This window comes from Perognathus longimembris, chromosome 14 (genome assembly GCF_023159225.1).
Source record: "Perognathus longimembris pacificus isolate PPM17 chromosome 14, ASM2315922v1, whole genome shotgun sequence".
NCBI classification, from domain to species: domain Eukaryota; kingdom Metazoa; phylum Chordata; class Mammalia; order Rodentia; family Heteromyidae; genus Perognathus; species Perognathus longimembris.
The window spans coordinates 61062001-61085063 of NC_063174.1; the positions used below are offsets into that span (position 1 = coordinate 61062001).

Below are 23063 nucleotides of genomic sequence, written 5' to 3' on the forward strand. Positions count from 1 at the left end.
TCCGCTCGGCTTCTGAGGGCTGGACCAGGGGGTGTCTGTGGGGACCCAGGGACCCAGGGACCCCAGGGGCTTGAGTGTCCTGGCTCCCAGGAGGGGGAGGGGGAGGGAGGAGCTGGAACCCTGTTGGGGATGGGCTGTGTCGCTCTTGCCCTGGGGCTCATGACAGGGGGTCCCCATTGCCCTGGGGCTCATGACAGGGGGTCCCCAGTCGTCCTAGTGGGTGGGGGGCAGGGCAGGAGGGGCAGGGAGGGCGCAGGGCGCCCCAGCCCCTGTCCACCCTCTCCACAGGGTGCCCGGGAGAAGGGCCCCAGGCTGGGCCCACGACTGCCCTCGATCGTGGTGGAGCCCACCGAGGCGGGTGCCGTGGAAAGCGGGGAGCTGCGCTGGCCCCCCGAAGGCCCCCAGGGAGGAGCAGCTCCGAGCCGGGCTCCTGCTGGTGAGTGAAGGCGGCCTGCGCCCGCACAAGCCCCCCCTCTGCCGCCCGCACCCGCGGTGTCTGTCCATCGGGGTCGCCCTTCCTCCTGCCCTCCTCCTCTCTGAGGCCGGGTGGGGACTTCCCCGCCCCGCGGAGGACCGGCCGGTGTGCCCAGCACCTCCTTCTCCTCGCCCTGAGGCTTTGCCTTCTGCAGCCCCCTCCCCGGGTCTGCCCGGAGCGCCACGGAAGGCCACGGATGGCGCCGGCAGCGAGCGCGCCCGCCCCGGGCACCGCGCCCCCCTCGCCCAGTGACGTAAGGCTACGGCAGAGCTCTGCCCCGACTGCTGGGAGCCCCCCAGACCCACGCTGGCCGGCCCGATGCCTCCCGAGGGCCGCCCGGAACCCGCCCGCAGAGCTGCCGCCGCGCCACCAGCCAGGCCCTCTGCGCTCGCCCTTCCCCGCCACGCCCAGGACTCCATCGCGCCTCTCCCCGCGCAGCCGCTCGAGGCTGAAATAAAGGCACCTCCCGTGGCCACCAGGCACACTTGCTGGGCACTGGGTACCTTTCAGACCCTTCGCGGAGCCCAGGTGGACCAGACCAGGGTGCCTCGTGGGCCACTTGAGCGTGGGGCACGTGGGTTGGGAATGGAGAGCGGCAAGCTGGGCCGGGCAGGGCCTTCAGTCTGCAGCCTCTCTAGCTTCACCGAGACCAGGACGGCCCGCTCAGCCCCCCTGGGGACCTCCTCCTTGGGGCCAAGGCTGCACCGCGAGGACCAGTTCCTCACTGTGGCCTCTTTACCTGAGTTCAGTGGCACAAGGATGGCGGCTGGCCCGGGGTGTTCTTTGCCGAAGTAGCATTTCAAGGACGAGGAAAGCCGGGTGTCCAAAGGTAGTCTTGGCTGAGGCTATGAAGGGATACTGAGGCACAGCCGCCCCCATGCTGGGTACAGACCCCTGCGAAGGGCTGAGTGGGCAAGCCCCTTCCTGCCCCTCGCCGGTCGTCTCTCCTCCAGGCTTCAACCTCCGAGGGGCCTTGCAGTGTCCCCGCCTCCAGCCCAGCCCCAGCACTGGTCCAACCTGAGCGGGGCCTGAGGAAGCTTAGGGCCCAGCAGGCGTGGGGTGCACTGTGCCCCTCGAGCAGGGACGCCTGGGGCCCAGGCACCAGCCTGCAGCAGGGAAGGTGGGGACGGGGTTTTGTTCTTCCTAATGGCCTAGCTAACCGCCGGGATGAATAGGCACTTTGCACAACCCGCCTTCCTTCTAAAAATACCCCCTCCCCCCCACTACGGAGAGGTGAGAACTTCTCACCCAGCGAGCCTGCCGCGCATGTGAGCCCAGGGGCCCGGCGGGGCCTTCCGGACCCACCCACGCCCACAGAGAGGGGAGGCCTGGGGCCTCCACTTAAGATCCGCCTGGTGGGCCCTGGCGTCCGGGGTCAGCTGAGGCACAGCGTCGGGGCACGGGGCGGGAAAGGGGCGGGCATCCCGCAAGAAGTGCTGCCACCCCTGGAACTGGGGATGCAGGAGTCCAGCAACTGAGACGGGGCGACAGCCCTCGGCCCGGGCTGCCCTCGCCCCGCCGCGCGGCGACCACCGTGTGCCCCTCTAAACACCACCTGCCCCTGCGGGTGAGCGGCGGAGCTCAGCCTCAGGCAGCCAGGCCCCAGAGGGCCAGAGACCACGCCCCCCGCGAGGCCCCGCCCCCGATAGCCCCGCCCCCTCGGAGGCCCCGTCCCCCAGAGCCCCGCCCCCGCGCCTGAGGCCGCGCTCTTCCTGGAGCGACCCCCGGGGGCCCGCCCCCAAAGAGGCCCCGTCCCCCGGGAGCCCCGCCCTCAAAGAGGCCCCGCCCCTGGAAGGCCCCGCCCCGAGCCTGAGGCCGCGCTCTTCCCGCAGCGCCCCCTGGCGCCCGCCGCGGTCACTGCCAGGATCCTGCGCTGCAGGTGTCCTGCGCTCTCCCGGGCCCGGGCGACGCTGCCAGGCCGCCCAGCGAGCCGCGCCCCGCAGCCGGTGACCCAGGACCGACCGCCGCGGGCCCTCGGGCTGGGCTCCACCCGGCAGCCCTGGCGGTGGAATCTGCCGCCTTTGGCATCCACCGCTCACGTGCGCGGCAGGTGCTTCCCCCCCCAGTCCCAGCCCCAGGACAGGTGAGCACCTGGCGCGAGGCCGCCGCTGCGGGCGCGGTCCTGCCGGGAACACAGGCGAACCTACTGGACCCCGACAGGGACTCCACTTGACCAAAGGGAGGCTTTCCCCGACCCGGCCCTGGCTGCCCCCCTCCCTTCCAGTGGCCCCCCTGCTTGCTTTTCACCCCCTGCTCCTCAGAGGCAAGGCTGGGGCTTTCCACGGGGTTCGTCAAAATAATAGAATACAAGAAACACCACAGCGCTGGGCTGGAAAGTGGGCACTCGCCTGGGCGGGCTGCAGGGCTGCTGGGCCCTTGAGGGAGGTTCAGGAGCAAACCTCATGCCTGGGACACCACCGACTGCTCAGGAACCCGTGGCTGGAAAGAAGGCGACCTCTCCCTGGAGGTCCCAGGTACCCGTGCGTCCTTGGCGCAGTCCTGGCCCCTGCCTGGCCAGTTCTGTGGCTCCGAGTGGGTGACGGCCCGGGCAGTCGCCTCGCGCACCCGCGGCCTTCAGATCTACTTAGGCCCCCTGAGCCCCCATGGCTGGCTTGGAGACAGGACGGGAGGCCAGTGGAGGTGCAGGGTGAACCGGGAGACGCAAAGCTGGCACTCCACCTGAACTAGAACTGCTCTGCGCTTCTGGAGGGGACCCGGGGCTCAGTGGCTCCCAGAGGGATCTGGTGTTTGGGATCTGACAAGGTCGGTCTGCGCATGACGGGGGGCACCTTCCAGCCTGCTACGGGATGAACATTGTCACCCTGAGTTTCATAGGTTGCTGTCTGATCCCCGATTTGGACAGGAGGCCTTTGAAGAGGTAATTAATTGAAATGAAGGCTTTAGGGTGAGCCTTCATCCAACATATGGAGAAGAAACTGCACACAGGCACACGCGGAGGAGGATCACCTCAGGGACCAGGGAGAGGCTGCCCCGGGGGAGCGGGGAGAGGGCTCCGGAGGGCTCAGCCTCTGCCTGGGGGGCCACCCCACAGTGTTCCCCAGACACGAGCACAGCCCGCCCCCTGCCCCTCCCCCCAGCCCGGAGGCGACAGGCCTGAGCCTGCCGCTGGGCTTCACTGGAGTTTCTTTCCTGGGACGCTCACTCTGGAATCTCCCCATGAAGGGGTGAGGGGCTGCCGCCTTCCCGCCATTTCTCTGACGCTCCCTGAAAAGACCTCCAGTCTGACTGGCCGTGGGGGGCGTAGAGCCATGGGGCTCCAGCCTCCCTGCACACCTTTGCTGTTCCCCTGCCCCAATGCTGTTCCTCCCCACTCCAGAGTGAGACTTGCCCATCCCTCGGGGCCTCCTCCTGCTTCCAGCTCCCCAAGTCCTCAGGAGCAGGACACACACACACACACACACACACACACACACACACACAGATCCATGTGATGGGCAGATCCAGGGGGCTCAGTGTCCCCCATCACTGCCTACTTTCCTTGGCCTCTGACTACAAGGGGGCCTGGCAGTCCTTAGTAGGCTGCCCGCGTTCCCTCCCCCGCGTTCCCTCCCCTTCTGTGGGTGGGGTGGACTGGCTCCCCCTCCCCCCCTTCCTCAGTGGCCCCTAACCCCGGCCTCCTCTGCAAAGCTGCAGAGCTGGGAGGGGCCAAAGGTTGCAGCGTGGCCTCTGGAACTGGGCTGAAAGTGAAAGCTGAGGGGTCTGGGGCGGGGCGGGGCGGGGCGGGCCTGGGGGGCCGGGCGGCAGGCAGGCACCAGGCGGGTGGCGAGGCTGGGAAGTCCCAGCTGTCGGTCGCCGGCCCGAGCTGCTCCGGAGGTCCCAGGCCCGGGCTGGGCGCTGGGGCAGGCCGGCTTCTCCGCAGTCCCTGCTGCCTGGGCCCCGCCCGCCGCTCCGCAGGCAGGTACGTCCCGGGCAAGGGCAGGGCCGGAGGGGATGGGGCTACGGGCAGTGGGTGCCCAGACTGTCCCCGCTCTGCTGCTGGCCTTCCAGGCCAAAGGGCTCGGGCTTGGAGCTCAGTGACAGCACACATGCGCCTGTCCCCTCCACAGGCAGCCGCACGTACACGCACACACGTACAGGAGACACGCGGACACGTGCCCAGGCGCAGACCCCAGGAGAGGACCGCTCACACACACACACCAGAGCAGACACACACACACCCGAGCAGACACACACACACCCCAGAGCAGACACACACACACACCAGAGCAGACACACACACACCCCAGAGCAGACACACACACACACCCCAGAGCAGACACACACACACACCCCAGAGCAGACACACACACACACCCCAGAGCAGACACACACGGTGATAAACTGAGATCACCGGCAGGTGTGCAACGCTAATACACGTACGCCAGTGGGCAAATCACAGGCACTCGCGTGCTCTCTCTCTCTCTCTCTCTCTCTCTCTCTCACACACACACACACACACACACACACGACAGAGCCATTGGAGCTACTTTCTTTGGAAAACAGGTGTACACTCCTGCCTGGAGCTGGGTGGGGCCCGTTTACTGCGGGGGTGGGGGGAGTAAGAACTTGGTGGAGGGACAGAGACACCCAGGAATAGTCAGAGGGAAAGTGGCACCCCCGGGGCTGAGGCTGAGCGGGAAGGGGGAGGCCCTGACTGTCCGGGGGCTTGTCAGGGAGGCCTGAGGGCCCGGCAGGTGAAGGCAGGGCGGAGGTCACGGCCCGCAGAGGCGGGGGTGGGGTGGGGTGGGGGCTTCTGAGTGGACGGGGAGCACACGGACGTGGCGGGCAAAGCCCAGGGGCGGCGAGCGAGCGAGGGCCTCGGGTGCCGGGCTGGGGGAGGCTGTGCGTGGGGGTGGGGGGGGTCTGCCCTATGGCTGCTGAGAAGGAGGGGCTAGGCGTCTTCTTCCCAGAGCAGAGCTGCTGAGAGCGTTTGTAAACTCAGAACGGGACGCCGGCCAGGGGCTTCTGCGCCGTGGTTCCCCGTCTCAGGTCCTCTGAGCAGAGCCCCGGGCCGCAGCCAGGCGCGCCGGTGTGGGGTCTTAGTGACTCTCCCCGCCGTGTTTCCTTCCCCAGCTCCAGCCCAGGCGAGCGCACACCCTCCACGAGACTCCGAGCTCGCGGGGAAGACGGTTCAAGGCTGAGCTCCAGTAAGCCTCCAAGGGCGCAAGAGCACCACATCTGGGGACCGGGACGGGGGGGGGGGGCGCTGAGATTGGGGGCCGGGGGAGGGCGGTGGGAGGGGCCGGGCTTCCCAGGGCAGAGCCAGCATCCAGGCGCTCCCTACCTGAAGGGCGGTGCCGGGGTGCCGGTGGGGTCCCCGCGTAGGGAGGGGGTGCCGGTGGGGCCCCAGGGAGGCAGGGGGAGGCTGAGGCGGGTGGGTGAGGCCCGGGAGGGTGGAGCTGCTACGCGAGAGAAGCTCTAGGAATGCGCAGGCAGTGCGAGGCTGGGGGTAGAGAGCGGGGGTCCAGATCCGACTTCTCAGTCACAGATGGGGTGCAGGGGACCCCAACAATCACGTCTTCTGATGGCTTCCCTGCCCCGGCTCCTGACCCGCAGGGGTGTGCCCAGGCCTGTGTTCACGCCTTGGGGCTCGGCTAGCACTAGGCCAGGACGAGGGGCTCCCGGGCAGGGGGGACAGGGGGACAGAGCCCAAGAGAGGCCCCGGGGGAGCGGAGGGGACCGGGCCAAGGCCAGCGGGAGCCGGGTGCGTGGCGGGGGCCGGCCTGGCACGCAGCTCTCCTTGTCCTGGGCTGGGGGACGTGACCGGCGCCGTGTGGGGTCTCGGAGCGGGGACGCCCTTGGGTCCCGAGGGAGAGGCACCCCGAGGCAGAGCCGGGGGCTGCGCTGCGGGAGGACAGCCGTGGCCCCCGCGGGCCCTGCACACCCGGGCGTGGAGGGAGGGGAAGGCTCCGGACGCCACGCTGGCCCCAGGCAGTGGGAGGCGGGGAAGGGGTCACGGCCAGGGAGACACCCCGCGGGGCCGAGGAGCCTCAGGGACAGTTTGGGGAGCGGCAGGGTCCAAGGTCGTGCGTGGCCCCTGTGGCCTGTGTGGGGTGAGGGTGGGGGCCCGGGCTGCCCCCGCCGCCCCTCGCATCTGCACCGGGGGAGGAATGCCAGGTCTGCCCCCTGCCCCCCACCCCCTGGGGGCCCCCACGCTGGCGCGGGCTCCTCGGGCAGCCCCTGGCTGGCTGGACCGCCTCCCGCCTCGTCACCCCGGGGTCGCGCCCGTGGGGACCCCGGCAAGGGGCGCAGGGGGTGCCACGTGCTAACAAGGCAGCCCTGGCCCTCTCCCTCCCGCGCCGGGGATCCCGGAGGCCGGGCAGGGGAGGGGCAGAAACCCGCTCTTCACCGCATTTGGGCCCCGTGCCAGCGCTCGGCCCCGCACTGAGGGCCGAGGGAGGGAAGAGGCCAGGCGGCCTCGGGCAGGGCGCGCCCCGTCTGAGCGGGCAGTACCCTGGACCCGGGGCCGAGCGGACGCCGACCTGTGGCCAGGGCGGGGAAGGGGCGCTTCCCATCCGTCTCCCGGGCCTCCGCCGGCTCCGGGTGAGGCTCAGAGCCTAGAGTCCCATACGCAGCGCAGCCCACCGGAGCCCAGGCTCCGCCTCTCCACACCCCGCCTGCCCCCGCTCTGGGCTCTGCCCTGGACCCCAGGGGTACCGGGCACGGAGGAGGCTGGGGTCTCTCCTTTATTGGTCCAAGGCCAGCGGGTCCAGCCCTCCTTTTTGGTCTCTCCAGGATCACAGTCTGGCTAGCCCAACACCCATCCCATTCCGTGTCCCAGATTACACAACGGTGGGCAGGAGGGGCCGGCATGGGGGCGGCTCCCCCGCACCCCCGCAAAGCCAGAAAAGCAAACAACGAGGCTCTGCTCAGGCTTAGAAGGAGCTGGGCCGGGCCTGGCAGGGGGCTGGGCAGTGGGGTCTGTGCCCTGGACCCAGCACCCTGTGGAGGAAGTGGGGGGGGGTGTAATGGATGGGAAACAGCACTGAGAACCCAGTACCCAGTTAAATATAGACCCCAGGCCCCGCCCACCGCCTTCCCTCCAGGCTGTGGGGCCATGATAAGCAGAAGGGGGGCCTTGGCCACCACAGCACCTCCCTCCGCCCTTCGGCCCCCAGGGAAGGGAGTGACTCCCATGGGGGGGCGTGTCCCTGAACCCCTCTTTGAGCAGAAGTGGCCAGACCTTTTGTGGGTCTTCAGCAGATGGGCTGAAGGCCCTGGAGGGCCAAGGGGCTGCTGGAGAGAAAGGGGGAGGCCTTAGGCCTTAGGACCTGAGGTGTGAGGAGCCCACATGGGGTTTCCAGCCCCCCTCCCCCCCCCGTGGGCCGTGGGCCGGGCTCGCTCCCCAGTTCCAGCAGGAGATTCTGACCTGGGAGAGACCCTCCTAGGGAGTGATGCCCGCGGTGGGCTCTGTCTCGGCTCCAGCCGCCCCCTGGCACGCAGAAGGCTCTGAACACAGCATTTGCCAACTCCAGAAAGTTCTTCCGGGTTAACCACAGGCTGGCTGGCTCAGGGCTGTGTCTGCTCCCTGGCCTGGGTGCCCTCCAGGTCTCTTGCGGGTCCTTCTCACCCCTAGATCTCCGGCAACCAAGATGCCATCGCCACAGCCAGTGAGCCCTGGGCCGGAGCCCCAGACCGGGAGGACCAGCACTGGGGACGCGCCTGACACCCCCCGGGGGGGCAGCTGGAAGCTGGGCCTGGGCACCTGGAAACGCGCCTTCTCCCGGGCCGGCCAGCGCGCCCGAGCTGCCAGCGAGGACTCGGGGCTGCGCAGGCCCGGCTCCCGCTCCCTGTTCCGGTCCTTCCGGCGGCCCGTGGACGAAGGCCCGGCCGCCAGCCCGACCCAGGGTGCTGCTGTGCCAGAGGAGGGGGCCCGCGGGCAGACACCCACTGGCTCAGGGCTGGAGACGCCGCAGCCACAGGCAGGTGAGGCTCGCACACCGCCCTAGCGTGCAGGGAAACCGAGGCCCAGGGGCGGCAGCTGAGCCAAGGCTTCCTGACAGGCTCTTGGTGAAGCTCGGCTCGCTGCGCCTCGCGGTCTCCTTAGCAAGCACCCACCCTCCTCGGGGCCAGCGGGAGGTGTGGGGCTCAGAGCTTACGCCGCTTGCTTCCAGTCTCTCAGCTGGGAAGTGGAGAATTGGAATCTGAATACCGTGTGTGTGTGCGCACACGCACGTGCACTAGCGCTGGGGCTTGAACGCACATCCTGATGCTGTCGCTTAGTTTTTCTGCTCAGCACTAGCACTTGAGTCATAGCTTTACTTCTGGCTTTTTGGTGGTGAATTGGAGCTGGGGTCTCGCAGACTTTACTGCCCGGGCTGGCTCTGAACTGCAATCCTCAGGTCTCAGGCTCCTGAGTGGCTAGGGCTATAGCCCTGAGCTACTGGCAGCTGGCTTGAATATAAATCTTTATGACTGGAAAAATCCTGGCCTCTGCAGAGCCTTTCACAACCTGGCTTCTAGCCCAATAAGGAAGGGCCACTCATCAGGCTCTGCCCTCTGGGGTCCGGGCCGGCCTGGAGGCGAGGCTGGGGGCCGCCCCGGGGACAAACTGAAGTTGGCCCTGACAGAGGGTTATAGATGGATGTAGAGGGCTGCCCAGGGCAGCAGGGTGGCAGAAAGCTGAGGAAACAGAAAGGCTGACTGGGCGCTCAGGCAGGAGTCCTGGGCACCAGAGGCCGCACCCAGCCTGAGCTCTGACCCTGTCCAGCCCGCAATCAGGGCTGCTCAGGGGCCAAGACCAGCTCAGCAGTGCTGGGGGGGGGGAGGGGTGGCGGGTGAGACAGGCAGAAGCGGATCCTGATAGCACTTTCCAGCCAGGCTGGAGGCCCGGTTTTGCCTCTTCAGATGTGATTTTGAGTGGGGGCGGAAGGGAGAGGGCTGCCGCTCAGGGAGGAGGCCGGCGGCCGGCGCAGGGCGTCTGGGCAGCCAGTCAAGTCCCAGAGGGAGTGAAGCGGGGCCGCCTGCCCAGGCCAGGCCGCCCCACCGCCCCTCTTCTCGCCGGTCCACGCAGAAGGCCACTCCGTGGCTGACCTCATCACAGAGCGGAAGCTGCTGGCGGCCTTCGAACAGCTGCAGCAGCTGGAGACGCGGCTGGAGGCCGAGAAGGACTCACACACCTACGAGCGGGACCCCACGGCCTTCGCGCGGAGCGCCATGGACCTGTGCCTCCACTACGACGGGCTGGCGGCCGAGATCCGCGCCATCGTGCGAGAGACGCTGGGCCCCGACGGCGTGGACGCGGACGAGCTGGCCCAGGTGGCCTGGGTGGTGCAGGCCGAGGCGGAGGCCCACCCCGCGCCCCCCGCCGACGGCGACTTCCTGAGGACGCCCCGCCACTGGCGCCAGCTCTGGGAGGACGCGGTGAGGCAGAGCGCGCGGGAGCGCGTGCAGGGCGCGGGCAGCCTGCCCGAGGGCGCCGCCGCGGGCCTGGCCCAGCGCCTGGCCCAGCTGGGCGGCCTGGTCCGCGACGACCTGCGGAAGGTGCGGCGGGAGGTGCAGCCCGCCTACCCGGCCGGCCTGCCGGTGTGGGAGACCTACCTGCGCGCCTTCCACGGCGCGGTGGCGCAGCGCCTGCAGGGCCTGGCCCGGGGCGCGCGCGGCTGCGAGCAGCTCTACCTGCTGCTGGACTGGGCCGCCAACGTGTACGGCAGGTGAGCCCGCGCCCCGGCCGCCCGGGAAGCCCCTCCGGGGGGGGGGGGCTGGTGACGGGGGCCCCGAGGCCGGGGCTCCGCGGTCTTTCCTGTGCCAGGCCCGGGTGTGGGCCCCGGAAACTCCCCCCCCCCCCAGGTTCCCTCCAGAGCCAGGGCCCGTCAGGGGCTCCGCCAGCCCATGGCGCCCGCGAGCCCACACGGGGTGCCGCCTGCGGACGCCCCGCCCCGCCCCGCCGGGCTCCCACCTCGGGCTCGGCGCCGTGCGCTGGAGGTGGACGCACACGGGGCGCCCCGGGAGGAGGCTGGCCTCCGGCTAGGCCCCCTGGGGTGATCTGGACGGGGGTGGGGGGTGGGCCGTGTGGCTTAGAATCCAGTCTTGGGGTGGGAGGCGAGGCTCCGTGGGTAGAGCGCCAGCCAGTGAACGAAACCGGCGGGTACTGAGTTCGAGTGCAGATCGCAAACCTTAACAAGAACAGAGTCCACCCTCGGGTGTATCCGCATGGAGGCAGACTGAGCAGGCGCAGCCGAGGCCCCCCGCCCCCAGGAGAGCCAGGGGTCCAGGCTTCCGGAGGAGGCCGGTGTCCAGAGAGGCCCGCGCCGCCCTCCCGGAGGGCAGGAGGGAGAGTGCGCCCACAGAACCCGAGTTCCGGGGCCCCCGCCCCGTCGGAGGCGCCCCGGGCCCTCAGCGCCCCGCTCCGCGCTGCTTTCCAGCCCCGACTTCCTGGGCACCCCGGACTTGGCCCTGCCCGCCGAACCTCTGCCCCCGCTCCTGGCCCCCGAGGTGTGGGCGCGACTGGAGAGCGACTACACCAGCTTCCTGGAGGTGAGGCCCGGCCGGCCCGGGGCGCGGGGACCCTGCCGGAGACGGGCGCGGGCCGGGACCGGGGGTAACGGGCCCCGCCCCGGAACCCGCAGACCAAGATCGCGGGCTGCTTCGACGGCATCCTGCAGCTGGAGCGGAGCCGCTGGGCGGCCGCGGAGGCGCCCGAGGTGCTGCGGGGCCGCTACCGCGCGCCCCTGTCCACCGACGTCCACATGGTAGGCCCGGGGCGGGGCGGCGCGGGGCGGGGCGGGGCCTCGGGGGCGGGGCGCCGGGGGCGGGGCGGGGCCTCGGGGGCGGGGCGGGGCCTCGGGGGCGGGGCGCCGGGGGCGGGGCGCGGCGCCGGGGGGCGGGGCGCCGGGGGCGGGGCGCGGCGCCGGGGGGCGGGGCGCCGGGGGCGGGGCGCTGCACTGGGGGCGGGGGCGCGGCGCCGGGGGCGGGGCGAGGCACAGGGGGCGGGGCGCCGGGGCTCCAGGGGCGGGGCGCGGCACTGGGGGCGGGGGCGGGGCGCCCGGGGGGGGCGGGGGCGCCGGGGGCGGGGGGCTGCCCGGGGCGGCGTGGGCCCCGGGCGGCGCGCCGGGAGTGGGGCGCCGGCTCTCGTGGGGCGCCGGGCGCTCAGCCCCGGCTCTCGCCCGCAGCTGGTGGCGGAGCACGTGAAGGCGGCGGGCGCCATCTCCGCGGAGCTGGAGGCCACCACGCTGCGGATCTGCGCGCGGGAGCTCGGCCTCTTCGTGCCCAGGTGGGGGCGCGGGGCCCGGGGCGGCGTCTCGCCGCTGGGCCCGGCGGGGCTGCGAGGGGGCGGACCCGGGGCTCAGAGCCGCCAGGGCCGGTCCCCGAGCCTCCGCGTGCCGCCTCAGGTTCCAAAAGGCTTTTCTGGAGTCGGAGGCGGTGAGCGAGCAGCACCTGGGCGCCTACATCAATTCCTGCGAGGAGCTGAGGTGGGGCGGGGCGGGCGCGGCGGGGCCGGCCGGCGGGGGGCGCGCGGGCTCGGGAAACGGGCCGGGGGGGGGGTGTACAGGCCCCAGGTGTGGGGGCGGGCGGTGTGCAGGCCCCTGGTGTGGGGGCGGGGTGCATTCCCCAGGTGTATGGGGGCCAGGCCCGAGGTGTGGGGGGAGTCAGGCCCCCGTGCGGGGGGGTCAGGCCCCAGGTGTGCGGGGGCGGGGGGCTCAGGCCCCAGGTGCGTGGGGGTCAGTCCCCAGGTGTATGGGGGAGTCAGGCCCCAGCTGTATAGGGGGCCAGGCCCCAGCTGTATGGGGGGAGGCAAGTCAAGCTGCCCTGGCTCCTGGGTCAGGTCCCCCACGCACCCCAGCCAGCCTTCTCCCGGGTGAGGCCATCCCCTTCTCTAAGAAGCCCTTCCTGCCCCCCCACCCCGGGCTGTGTGGGCCTGGGGCTTGGGTCTCTCCGCCCCCAGGAAGCAGGGCCCTCCGGGCGGCCGCCTCCACAGTCTCCTCAATACCAGCCTCAGTGCCCTGCGACCCAGGACACAGTTTCTGGCCCCCTCTGTGGCGCTGTGTACCTGAGGTCAAGTCCTTTCCTCCCCGGGTCTTCTCCTCAACTAACGAGGGTCGGTGCCCCGGCTCCCCGGGCCGAGGTGGCCCCATGCCCGGAAGGCTCCGTGCCCGCTGGCTCCCGTGGCGGGCTGGCACGCACCATAGCAGGGGGAGGCTCATGCGGCTGGACTCGAGCGGGGCCCGCGGCGCTCCACGCCCGCTCAGGACGAGGCACGGCTTCTCCAGGGCCATCCTGCCTCGCGGGGCCAGGCCCGTGGGGCGCTCCTGCCTCTCCACCCCTCCGTGGGCCGCCCTGGGGCTCCCGCACGCCACCGGGGTGCTGCCTTGCTCTCCTTCCTCAGCGGCCACAGGGGAGCGCTGTTACCCTTCCACAGGGGAGCCCCAGTGCCCTTCCTTCCCGGGCTCCTCTTCCCGCACTTCGTTCTGCCCTTCGCATGGGTGGCCCGGAGAATGGACGGGTGCGGTGCCCGGCCCTGCTCTCCTTACCCACCGCATCCCCGCCCGGCCCCTCCCCAGGACCAGTCTTCTGGCCCGGTTCCCCGGCGCCCTGGAGGAGCTGGAGGCCTGCCTGGAGGCCACCATCCGCAGCTTCCAGAAGCACTGGCTCCAGAGCTGGCAGCGAGGGGTGCAGGTGAGCGGGACCCGCCTCTCCCGCCCCACCGCCTCCGCCCAGGTGCCCCCTCCTTCTTGGCGCCTGGCGCCTCATCCCTGAGTTCATTTGCTCCCGGGAGGTGTCTGTCTTCTCACTGTGGCCTCTGCCTCTTACCAGTCAGCCGTCGCCTGTGGGGCAAGGAATGGGGGCCAGGCCCGTGTCCAGCCCCTTAAGGCGTCTCCAGGGCACCCCCAAAACGGCCCCGCAGGCCGCGTGAGCCCGCCCCCTGGGGGAGGCATTGGAGGGGTCGGGGGAAGTGGCCTCTGGTCCCCAGCAGCCCCGGTTCCCCCTGTCCCCTCCCCCGCAGCCGCTCTTCAGGGTCCTGTGCACCAAGAGCTGGCTGACCCAGGACGCCCTGGGCCCCGTCATGGACAAGGCGGTGGCCTTCGCCCGCCACCTCGCGCACGTGGCCTCGCCGCTGGCACAGGTGCTGGGGTGGGGAGGGGCCCGGCCTCTCTGGGGGTCCTAACGGGTGTGCCCAGGGCCGGCCTGGTGGGCTGCCCCGGGTCAGGGGTCCTGGGGGGCTACGGGGGGGACTGGCTCTGACCCCACCCTGCCCTCTAGGAGACCCTCCAGGAAGCGCACCGGCTGGTGGTCCGGGAGTACCTGGCCCAGGCCCTGAGACCCCGGGAGAGGTTCCGGGGAGCCGACCGCGTGACCGGCGCCCAGAAGATGAGCCTGGATGCGCAGGCCATTGGCAGCACCTTCCGGGGCTTGGTAGGAGGGCGCCAGGGGGCGAGGAGGAGGGGGGCACTGGCGGAGGGTAGGGCGGCCCATTGGGGGGCACGTCCTGTCCTGGTTTGGGGGTGTGTGAGGAAGGAGTGAAGGTTGCAATCCCCTCTGACGGACAGGGCTTCTCAGCACCACGAGCCAGGAGCCCTCTGAACCCCCCTCGGCCCCCCACCCATGGCGGGGCTCCGGCGGCACTTCCTGGCTCTGGCCTCGTTTCGGGGGTGGGTGGGAGCTGAGTGTCCCGTGTCGCTGTGGGTGTGGTCCTGTCCTGTGAGGAGGCCAGCCGTGTCAGGGGCTGGGGTGGCCGCCGCAGGCCCGGCAGTGCACTAAAGATGGGGTGCCGGCAGCGGTGGCCGCCTAACTCCATCTCCCCAGGGCTCCGAGGCTTCATGGCTGGACCAAGCCATCCACTGCGTGGCTGAGATCCTGGGTGAGACGTACAAGGACGACATCCGCCGGCACCTGGAGGCCCTCGTCCGGGGCTACCCCGACATCAGGTGCGTGGCCCTAGCAGGGCGGGGCGGGCAGTGGGTGGGCAGGAGCGGGGGGGGGGGGGGAGCCTCCGGGGAGGGCGGTGGGTGGTCAGGAGCGGGGGGGGGGGTGGGGGGAGCCTCCAGGGAGGGCGGTGGGTGGGCAGGAGGGGGGAGCCGGCTCCCTCGTTCGTGGCTCCGTGGGGCTGGAGCCCGGTGAGGACCTGTGCGCCCCGCGCACTGTGGGAAGACGGCGGCAAGGGGCTCCGACCCCGGGGCAGAGCGCGGGGGGCTCCCTCCCAGCATCCCCCGCTACCTTTGAACCTGGGGGGCTGGCGGGGACAGGCCCATCTTGGAGCCAGAGTGACCACTGTGGAAGCCAGAGGCTCAGAGGCCCACGGGAGGGGGGGAGCTGGAGGGGGGCTGGCCCCGAGCTGGGGTCCTGCCTGGAAGTCCCCACTCGCGCTCCCCCGTGGAAGTTCCGTCGGCCCTCGCCAGCCCTGGGCTTCCGGGAAGGGAGGCTGCAGAAAGCCCCGCGCAGCCCTCCTCGGGCTCCGGGACCTCCGCCAGGCACTGAGCCCAGAGGCCGCCTCCAGGCGCCCCGGGGGGCCCCCCGGAGCCAGCCAGGGGTCCCCAGCTGGCGCCACCCCACCCTCCCTGGCTCCAGTCCTGAGCTGACCTCGCCCCTCCGGACCAGTGACCCCCGCGGGGGCTCAGCCCCTCCCTTGGGTGACCCCCCTGCTCAGGCCGCTGACCCTCCAGGACAGACGCCGGCACCCCGAGGTCGCCCCCCCCCCCCCAGCCCTCTCCCTTGGGCCTGCGGCAGCCCCGGCCTCTGCCCAGACTCCTCAAGAGCTCCGGTGACTCAGCTTCCTCCCAGCGCGGGGTTCCTGTGTGGCTGGGGCTCCGCTCTGTGCCGAGGGCCCAGCCCCCCCCCGTGTCCCCCCCACAGGCGCGACCACGTTCGAGCCGTCCTGGCCCTGCGCAGACTGGGCCGCCGTCGGAACCAGAGCCTGCTGCGGCACGCGCAGAGCCTGCTGCGGGGCGCGGACACGGACGCGGGGGGCGCGGACGCGGGGGGCCACGTGCTCTTCCGGGAGATCCAGCTGTGCCCCTCCGTGGACCTGCTCGCCACCTGCATCTAGGGTGCCCCCGGTGGGGGAGGGGAGCCAGCAGCCCTCCTCCTGGAGGAGTCCCGGGCGCCCCCCCCCCCCCCGTCCCCCGGAATGCCCGCGCTCATGGAATTCCGTCCTGCGTTCCGCTCTGCCGCCCGGCCAGGAGGAGGCGGGGGGTGGCGGCGTGTGAGGCATTTGCGGGGGTGGGGTGGGGGGTGAGGTGCCCTTCGTGAGGGCCCGTGTCCAGCACCGCCCCTCGGTGGGGAAGCCAAGAACCCAGTATTTATTCTAAAAATAAACGTGGATTAAAACGGCGCCTCCCATGAGGAAGAGGCAGGCCGGGCGGCCGGCAGGGGGAGGCGGCTCCCACCCCGGCCTGCCCCGGAAGGAAGGCTGGGTGGGCTCCAGTGGCTGGGGGGGGCCCTGTGACCCCAGCAGGCCCTGCCTGAGGCTGACCGGTGAGTCGGCATGGCTGCTCCCTTGAGCAGACGTGGGGGTCCCCCCCCCCCAGGCCGGCTCAGCAGCTTGAAGTATTCAGGGTGTGCAGGCCCAGGAGGGACTTCCCGGGGGGTGAACGGTGTCAGGTCACTGCGGGGGGGGTGGGGGTGCCACCATTGGCTGTGTAGGTGGCGACGGCGACCTTGGGAGGGCCTGGCGCCCGCACCCTGTCCACCTGCAGCAGCCCCCCCTTTTCTCTGCAGCTCCTCCCCAGCAGGGTCCCAGGAGCTTGGGAACCCCTGGCACGGGCAGCCGGGAGGAAGTTGAGGTTTCCGGGGGGCCCCTGAGCCGGCCCTCTGCAGCCGGCCTCCCGCCTCTCTGCCGTCCGTCTGTCCGTCTGTCCGGGCCGACCCTGGGGGTGGCGGGAGTCCAGGGCCGGCGTGGCCAGGCCAGGCCGCCGCGTGGCCCAGGTCGTTCCGTGCCGTCGACGTCCAGATCCGCGCCCCGCCGACCCCCGGGGGTCGGGTGCCGGGGTAGCACGGCCCTGCTGGAAGGGGGTGCTGGAGCGGGAGGCCGGTGGCGGGGCCGGCAGGCGCAGGGAATACCCAGACCTGCCGGGGCGGGGCGGGGCGAGGCAGGACAGGAATGAGGAAGTGAGGCGGCTGGGGTTCCCGGGGCTCGGGGTGGGGGCAGGGAACATGGGAGAGGCTGACCAGGAGTCCTTGTGCTGGTGGTGGGGAAACTGAGGCAGGCAGGGAGGGAGTGGACCCGGGCGGGGGCAGGCAGCCTCCCCGTGGCCGTCAGTGTCCTGATAGGGGTTCACAGGGCTGGGGGGATGGGAGGTGTGGCGGGCCCCATGCACCCAGGTTTTCTCCAGAGTCCCTGCGTCCACGCCACCGCTGCGTGGGCCCCAGCCTCCTGCTGCCCAGCCCACGCGAGCCCCTGGGCTTCTAAGCCCGGCTGGAGGGCGTGGCGGGAAATATTTGGCCTCCTGCTTTTGTCTCGATGTCCGTCCTGGGGCTTGAATTCAGGACCCCGTGTTGCTCTGACCTTTTCCTGCTCAAGGCTGGTGCTCTACCACTTGAGCCGCAACTCCATTTCTGGCTTTTTGGTAGTGAATTGGAGATTTAAAAAAGGAGTCTCATGGACTTTCCTGCCCGGGCTGGCTTTGAACCCTGATCCTCAGGTCTCAGCCTCCTGAGTAGCTGGGGTGACAGGCGTGAGCCACGGGTGCTGGGCGGCTTTGGTTTCCACTCACGCTTCCCAGCCATGAGTAGGGACAGGTACTGTCAGCTCCTCCCGGGCTGGGGCGGGGGGAACGGTAAGAGGGTGAGGACCCCTCTCCCTTCTCCAGTGTCCACCCCACGAGTCCCGAGGTCTTGCCGAAGCCTTGGGTATGTCCTTGACCCTCCTGCTCTCCCTGTGACCCTAGGGCTGTGCTCTGCAGACATAACAAGACCGAGGGTTGACAAGGTCCTGGGTGCAGGGGTGGGGTGGGGACACGGAGCGTCCAGCGAAGCGCACGGGGGTCTGTGGGGGGGCCCTGCCCTGCCTGGCTCCAGACCCTCGGCCTGCCTGAGACGGTGACGGGCGGGCCTGGCCCCCTGGTGAGCAGGGACAGGGCCGGGCCTGGCGGAGGCGGAGGCGCCGGCCTCCATCCAGGCTCAGCTCCCCCCTCCCGGCCGGGCCGGCAGCCCGGGGTCGTCTGGAGAGGCACAGGAAGGCTCGGCCCTCGACGGCCCGGAGGTCCCCGCGCGAAGGCTGTGTCCCCGGGGGCGCCGCCTGCCACCTCCGCGCGGGAGGGACGCCTCGCCCTCTTCCTTCCTCGCCTGATGACCCCAGCTCCTTCCTTCCGGAGAGCCGGGGGACACCCTCCCGCCCCCTCCCTCCCGAGCTTCGTTCCTTTGCCCCTGCACCCGTGCCCGCGCACAGCAACCCCCTGGAGGTGCAGCGGACGCCGGGGGAGGACTGGCCCCGTCGGCCCCGCCGCGCACGGGGCTGGGCTGGGCTGGGTGGGCGCGGGCCCCGCGGAGCTCCAGGCTCACAGACAGGCCTTTCTTTGGGAGCGGGAATTGTGCCAGGAGGCCCCGGGGGCTCAGCCACCTCCTGGGTCCCCTGCGGTTCCGAAATTCCAGACCGGGGCTGAACATGGATGTCACACCCAGCCCTCCATCCTTGATCCCAGGACCTGCAGAGCTTGGGTGGGACATTGCAAAGGCCCTCCTCCAGGACGCACTTCAGCCGTTTCCTCCCTCCCTCCCTCCCTCCCTCTCTCCCTCTCTCTCTGAAGCTTGAATTCAGCTCCTGAGCACTGTCACTGAGCTTCTGTGACTCAAGCCACATTTTTTTTTCCTTCTTTTTGTACCAGGCCTGGGGCTTGGACTCAGGGCCTGAGCACTGTCCCTGGCTTCTTTTTGCTCAAGGCCAGAACTCTGTCACTTGAGCCACAGCGCCACTTCTGGCTTTTTCTATATGTGTGGTGCTGAGGAATCGAACCCAGGGCTTCATGCATCCTAGGCAAGCGCCCTACCGCTAAGCCACCTTCCCAGCCCGTTTTCAGTTTTCTTTTTCTTAAGCCAGTCCTGGGGCTTGAACTCAGATCCTGGCTGTGCCGCAAGGCTAGCGCTCCACCACTTGAGCCACAGCTCTGCTGCCAGTCCTTTTTTTGGAGGCAAACTGGAGATGAGAGAGCTTTCCTGCGGGGCTGGCTTCACATCTCCTCGTGGCTGGGATTGCGGAGGTGCCCAGCGGTGCCCGCCTGTAGGGCTGCGTTCCGGCATTCCTGGAGAGCCTGCTTTTTTCTGGAGTGGGGTGGGTTGCGGGATGGGACAGTGCCCCGGATCCCCGTGAAAACGCCCACGATGGCTGGAAACCTGCAGTCGTGGGGCCTTAGCAAGGACGGGGAGTGGGGTCCTGCAGTGTCCGGCGTGCACTGGGGCTCCCCGGGGGTTCTGGCTCCGCCATCGGCTCCGCGCTGGGGTTCGGGACCGGCCTCTGCCTGCCAGCGGCCTGGCTGTCCACGCAGCCCTCTCTGTGCGTAGGCCATGGCTGTGTGTGAAGCTGCGAGCCCTGTTCTAGAAGGTTCAGGGAGGTGCTGGAGGTGGTGGGTCCTGTGAGCGATTCTCCACTGTCTCCGGGGGCCTCTGGACAGCGTCGCCCGTTCCCGGGAGCCCTGGGCACCGCCGACACCGGGAGCTTCTGCTGCCGACGTTCCCACAGCCACAGCCAGGCGAGAGGTCCCCTCCCCCTCCCCTGCCCCTCCCCCGGGAGGCTGGCGGTCACAGGGAGGAGCTTGGGGGTTCCGGGAAGCCAGACCGCCTCGGGGAAGTGGGGGTGCGGCCGGCCTCCCGTGCCGCCCCCCTCCCGCGCCGCCCCCCCTCCCGCGCCGCCCCCCCCTCCGGCGCCATCCCCCCTCCCACGCCGCCCTCCGGGGGCCTCGTCCTGCCTTCCCAACACAGGCCTGTCTCCATGAGGGGGCGCGGGCCGGAGGACTCCCCTCCTCAGCCTCAGCTTCCTACCTGCCAAACACACAGAAAAGGGGTGCACGCTCTGGGTCCCCCCTGGGAAGAGGCTGCTCGGTGTGGGTGGGGCCCTGTCCTCCCCCCCCCCAGACGTCTCCTCTGGTCCCTCCTTCGCGGAAGGCCGTGTCCTGAGGGGGCTCCTGGCCAGCTGTCTCGGTGGCCCGGTGACCCCAGGAGGGCAGCAGGTTGCAGCCAAAGCCCCTCGCGGCCCCCGGCCCCGTGCCAGGTCCCTCCTGTCCCAGGGGGCCGGGGGGCCATGGCAGCCTTGGCCCCAGAGCCTCAGCCTTGGTGTGAACCTCTCTCTCAGAGCCTCGCTTTCCACACCTGTCCACCAGGGCCCCAGAGCCCAGGAGCCAGCGAGTGAGAGACAGCCAGATGGGGGGGGGGGGGTGAGACAGCCAGATGGGGGGGGGGTGAGACAGCCAGATGGGGGGGGTGAGAGACAGCCAGATGGGGGGGGTGAGAGCCAGATGGGGGTGTGTGTGAGAGACAGATGGGGGGGTGAGAGACAGCCAGGTGGGGGGGGTGAGAGACAGCCAGGTGGGGGGGTGAGAGACAGCCAGGTGGGGGGGTGAGACAGCCAGGTGGGGGGGTGAGAGACAGCCAGGTGGGGGGGTGAGAGACAGCCAGGTGGGGGGGGGTGAGAGACAGCCAGGTGGGGGGGTGAGACAGCCAGGTGGGGGGGTGAGAGACAGCCAGGTGGGGGGGGTGAGAGACAGCCAGGTGGGGGTGAGAGACAGCCAGGTGGGGGGGGTGAGACAGCCAGGTGGGGGGGTTAGAGACAGCCAGGTGGGGGGGGTGAGAGACAGCCATGTGGGGGGGTGAGACTGCCAGGTGGGGGGGTGAGAGACAGGTGGGGGGGTGAGAGACAGCCAGGTGGGGGGGGTGAGAGACAGCCAGGTGGGGGGGTGAGAGACAGCCAGGTGGGGGGTGAGAGACAGGTGGGGGGGTGAGAGACAGATGGGGGGTGAGAAACAGCCAGGTGGGGGGGTGAGAGACAGGTGGGGGGGTGAGACAGCCAGGTGGGGGGGTGAGAGACAGCCAGGTGGGGGGGTGAGAGACAGGTGGGGGGGTGAGAGACAGCCAGGTGGGGGGGGTGAGAGACAGCCAGGTGGGGGGGGGTGAGAGACAGGTGGGGGGGTGAGAGACAGATGGGGGGTGAGAGACAGCCAGGTGGGGGGGTGAGAGACAGCCAGGTGGGGGGGTGAGAGACAGGTGGGGTGGTGAGAGACAGCCAGGTGGGGGGGTGAGAGACAGGTGGGGGGGGTGAGAGACAGATGGGGGGTGAGAGACAGCCAGGTAGGGGGGTGAGAGACAGGTGGGGGGGTGAGAGACAGATGGGGGGTGAGAGACAGCCAGGTGGGGGGGTGAGAGACAGCCAGGTGGGGGGGTGAGAGACAGCCAGGTGGGGGGGTGAGACAGCCAGGTGGGGGGATGAGAGACAGCCAGGTGGGGGGGTGAGAGACAGCCAGGTGGGGGGGGTGAGAGACAGCCAGGTGGGGGGGTGAGACAGCCAGGTGGGGGGGGGGTGAGAGACAGCCAGGTGGGGGGGTGAGACAGCCAGGTAGGGGGGTGAGAGACAGCCAGGTGGGGGGGGTGAGAGACAGCCAGGTGGGGGGGTGAGACAGCCAGGTGGGGGGGTGAGACAGCCAGGTGGGGGGGGTGAGACAGCCAGGTGGGGGGGTGAGAGACAGGTGGGGGGGTGAGAGACAGCCAGGTGGGGGGGTGAGAGACAGCCAGGTGGGGGGGTGAGACAGCCAGGTGGGGGGGTGAGAGACAGCCAGGTGGGGGGGGTGAGAGACAGGTGGGGGGGGTGAGAGACAGCCAGGTGGGGGGGTGAGAGACAGGTGGGGGGGTGAGAGACAGGTGGGGGGGGTGAGAGACAGCCAGGTGGGGGGGTGAGAGACAGCCAGGTGGGGGGGGTGAGAGACAGGTGGGGGGGGTGAGAGACAGCCAGGTGGGGGGGTGAGAGACAGGTGGGGGGGTGAGAGACAGGTGGGGGGGGTGAGAGACAGCCAGGTGGGGGGGTGAGAGACAGCCAGGTGGGGGGGTGAGACAGCCAGGTGGGGGGGTGAGAGACAGGTGGGGGGGTGAGAGACAGCCAGGTGGGGGGGTGAGAGACAGCCAGGTGGGGGGGTGAGACAGCCAGGTGGGGGGGTGAGAGACAGCCAGGTGGGGGGGGTGAGAGACAGGTGGGGGGGGTGAGAGACAGCCAGGTGGGGGGGTGAGAGACAGGTGGGGGGGTGAGAGACAGGTGGGGGGGGTGAGAGACAGCCAGGTGGGGGGGTGAGAGACAGCCAGGTGGGGGGGGTGAGAGACAGGTGGGGGGGGTGAGAGACAGCCAGGTGGGGGGGTGAGAGACAGGTGGGGGGGTGAGAGACAGGTGGGGGGGGTGAGAGACAGCCAGGTGGGGGGGTGAGAGACAGCCAGGTGGGGGGGGGCCTGAGAAGCGAAAGCAGAAGCCAGGCGGGGAGAAGCAGGGGGCCCGGGAGCCGAGGCCGGGCGGTGAGAAGTGCAAGTCACCCCTCAGAGGGAAGTGGGTCTGCTGACGGGAGAGGCCTGGGGAGACCCCGGGTCCCGCCCACAGGCAGCACCCCGCTGGACAGGGCTGGCAGCCCTGGCTCCGGGCGCATCCGGGCCGCGGCCTGGCTCCCCCACCCGCCGTGCCGCCCGCCGCCGCTGGCACCGAGCTGAGACACCGAGAGGGGTCAGAGGGCGGGCCGGTCCCCCCCCTGCCCCCCCCCCAGGTCCCGGGGCCTGGAGGCCACCAGGGGCGCGCGGCCCCACAGGCAAAGGCCGGGAGGAGTGGAGGAGATGGGGACCTCTTTTCTCTGTGATAGAAAATGAGTGGAGGCTGACGCCCCCGTGTCCTGACACTCCGCTTCCTCGCGTGGGACTTCAGACACGGGAAAAAGCTGCAAGAGACTCGGGCACAGGGCAGGCTCACTCCTCACCAGGACCTGACTGGACCTCTCCGGGCCTCAGTTTCCTCGCCTGGGGAAAGAAGACGATGAAGCAGCGCCTGCTTTACCCGGTGGGTGAGGCCATCAGTCCATGTTGGCCTAGCAGAGCCTGCCATTCCCGAAGAGCAACTGAAGCCAGGGAGGAGCCGTACCCGGGAGGTTCACGCCTGTAATCCCAGCGACTCAGGAAGTGGAGACCAGAGGATCCGTGTTCAAAGTCAGCCAGCAGGAAAGCCCCTCAGAGTCTTTTGTTGCCAGTCCTGAGCCTTGAACTCAGGGCCTGAGCACTGTCCCTGGCTTCTTTTTTGCTCAAAGTGAGCACTCTACCGTTTGAGCCACAGTGCCACTTCCAGCTTTTACTGTTTATGTGGTGCTGAGGAATCGAACCCAGGGCTTCGTGCATGCAAGGCAAGCACTGTACCACTAACCCTACCCCCCACTAGACTCTTACCCACAATAAACTCAGAAAAAGCGGGTAGTAGTGCTGTGGTTCAAGTGGTAGAGCACTAGCCTTGAGGACAAAGAGGCTCACGGACAGTGCCCAGGCCCTGAGTTCAAGCCCCAGGACCAGAAAAAAAAAAAAAAAAAAAAAAAGGTCAGGAGAAGCAGAGCTGTGAGCAGATAGTTGCACGCCCGCCTTCTTCCCCCTCCCCCCCCGCCCTCCCCCCTCCCTCACTGCTCCTGCTTTGGTGGTGCTGTAGATTGAACTTGGG

At 70.0% G+C, this 23063-nt stretch overlaps 2 protein-coding genes across 3 annotated transcripts; both read left to right on the forward strand.

Annotated features, from left to right (window-relative positions):
* The first annotated feature begins 793 nt into the window (after positions 1-793).
* On the forward strand, positions 794-2562 carry LOC125363053 (proline-rich protein 2-like). The gene is made up of 3 exons (XM_048362030.1): positions 794-1025; positions 1939-2042; positions 2155-2562. Exons 1-3 carry the CDS (start codon positions 794-796, stop codon positions 2560-2562), a joined length of 744 nt encoding a protein of 247 aa, XP_048217987.1.
* Positions 2563-7979: 5417 nt separating this feature from the next.
* On the forward strand, positions 7980-15506 carry Exoc3l4 (exocyst complex component 3 like 4). 2 transcript variants are annotated; one of them, XM_048362404.1, is made up of 11 exons: positions 7980-8401; positions 9489-10128; positions 10840-10951; positions 11044-11166; positions 11587-11712; positions 11744-11886; positions 12976-13090; positions 13419-13538; positions 13676-13828; positions 14219-14340; positions 15266-15506. In XM_048362404.1, exons 1-11 carry the CDS (start codon positions 8068-8070, stop codon positions 15456-15458), a joined length of 2181 nt encoding a protein of 726 aa, XP_048218361.1. In that variant the 5' UTR covers positions 7980-8067; the 3' UTR covers positions 15459-15506. The 2 variants fall into 2 exon arrangements, with proteins under 2 accessions (XP_048218361.1, XP_048218362.1); XM_048362405.1 differs by having other exon boundaries at positions 11587-11687; positions 11806-11886; positions 15266-15505.
* Positions 15507-23063: the final 7557 nt, after the last annotated feature.

Coding starts and splice junctions, on each gene's coding strand:
- LOC125363053 (XM_048362030.1), top strand. CDS start 794: ATGCCTCCCGAGGGCCGCCCGGAACCCGCCCGCAGAGCTGCCGCCGCG. Junction 1,026..1,938: donor GGACCAGACCAGGGTGCCTC/GTGGGCCACTTG, acceptor CTGGGGATGCAG/GAGTCCAGCAACTGAGACGG. Junction 2,043..2,154: donor AACACCACCTGCCCCTGCGG/GTGAGCGGCGGA, acceptor CCCGTCCCCCAG/AGCCCCGCCCCCGCGCCTGA.
- Exoc3l4 (XM_048362404.1), top strand. CDS start 8,068: ATGCCATCGCCACAGCCAGTGAGCCCTGGGCCGGAGCCCCAGACCGGG. Junction 11,887..12,975: donor AATTCCTGCGAGGAGCTGAG/GTGGGGCGGGGC, acceptor GCCCCTCCCCAG/GACCAGTCTTCTGGCCCGGT. Junction 13,091..13,418: donor GCTGGCAGCGAGGGGTGCAG/GTGAGCGGGACC, acceptor CCTCCCCCGCAG/CCGCTCTTCAGGGTCCTGTG.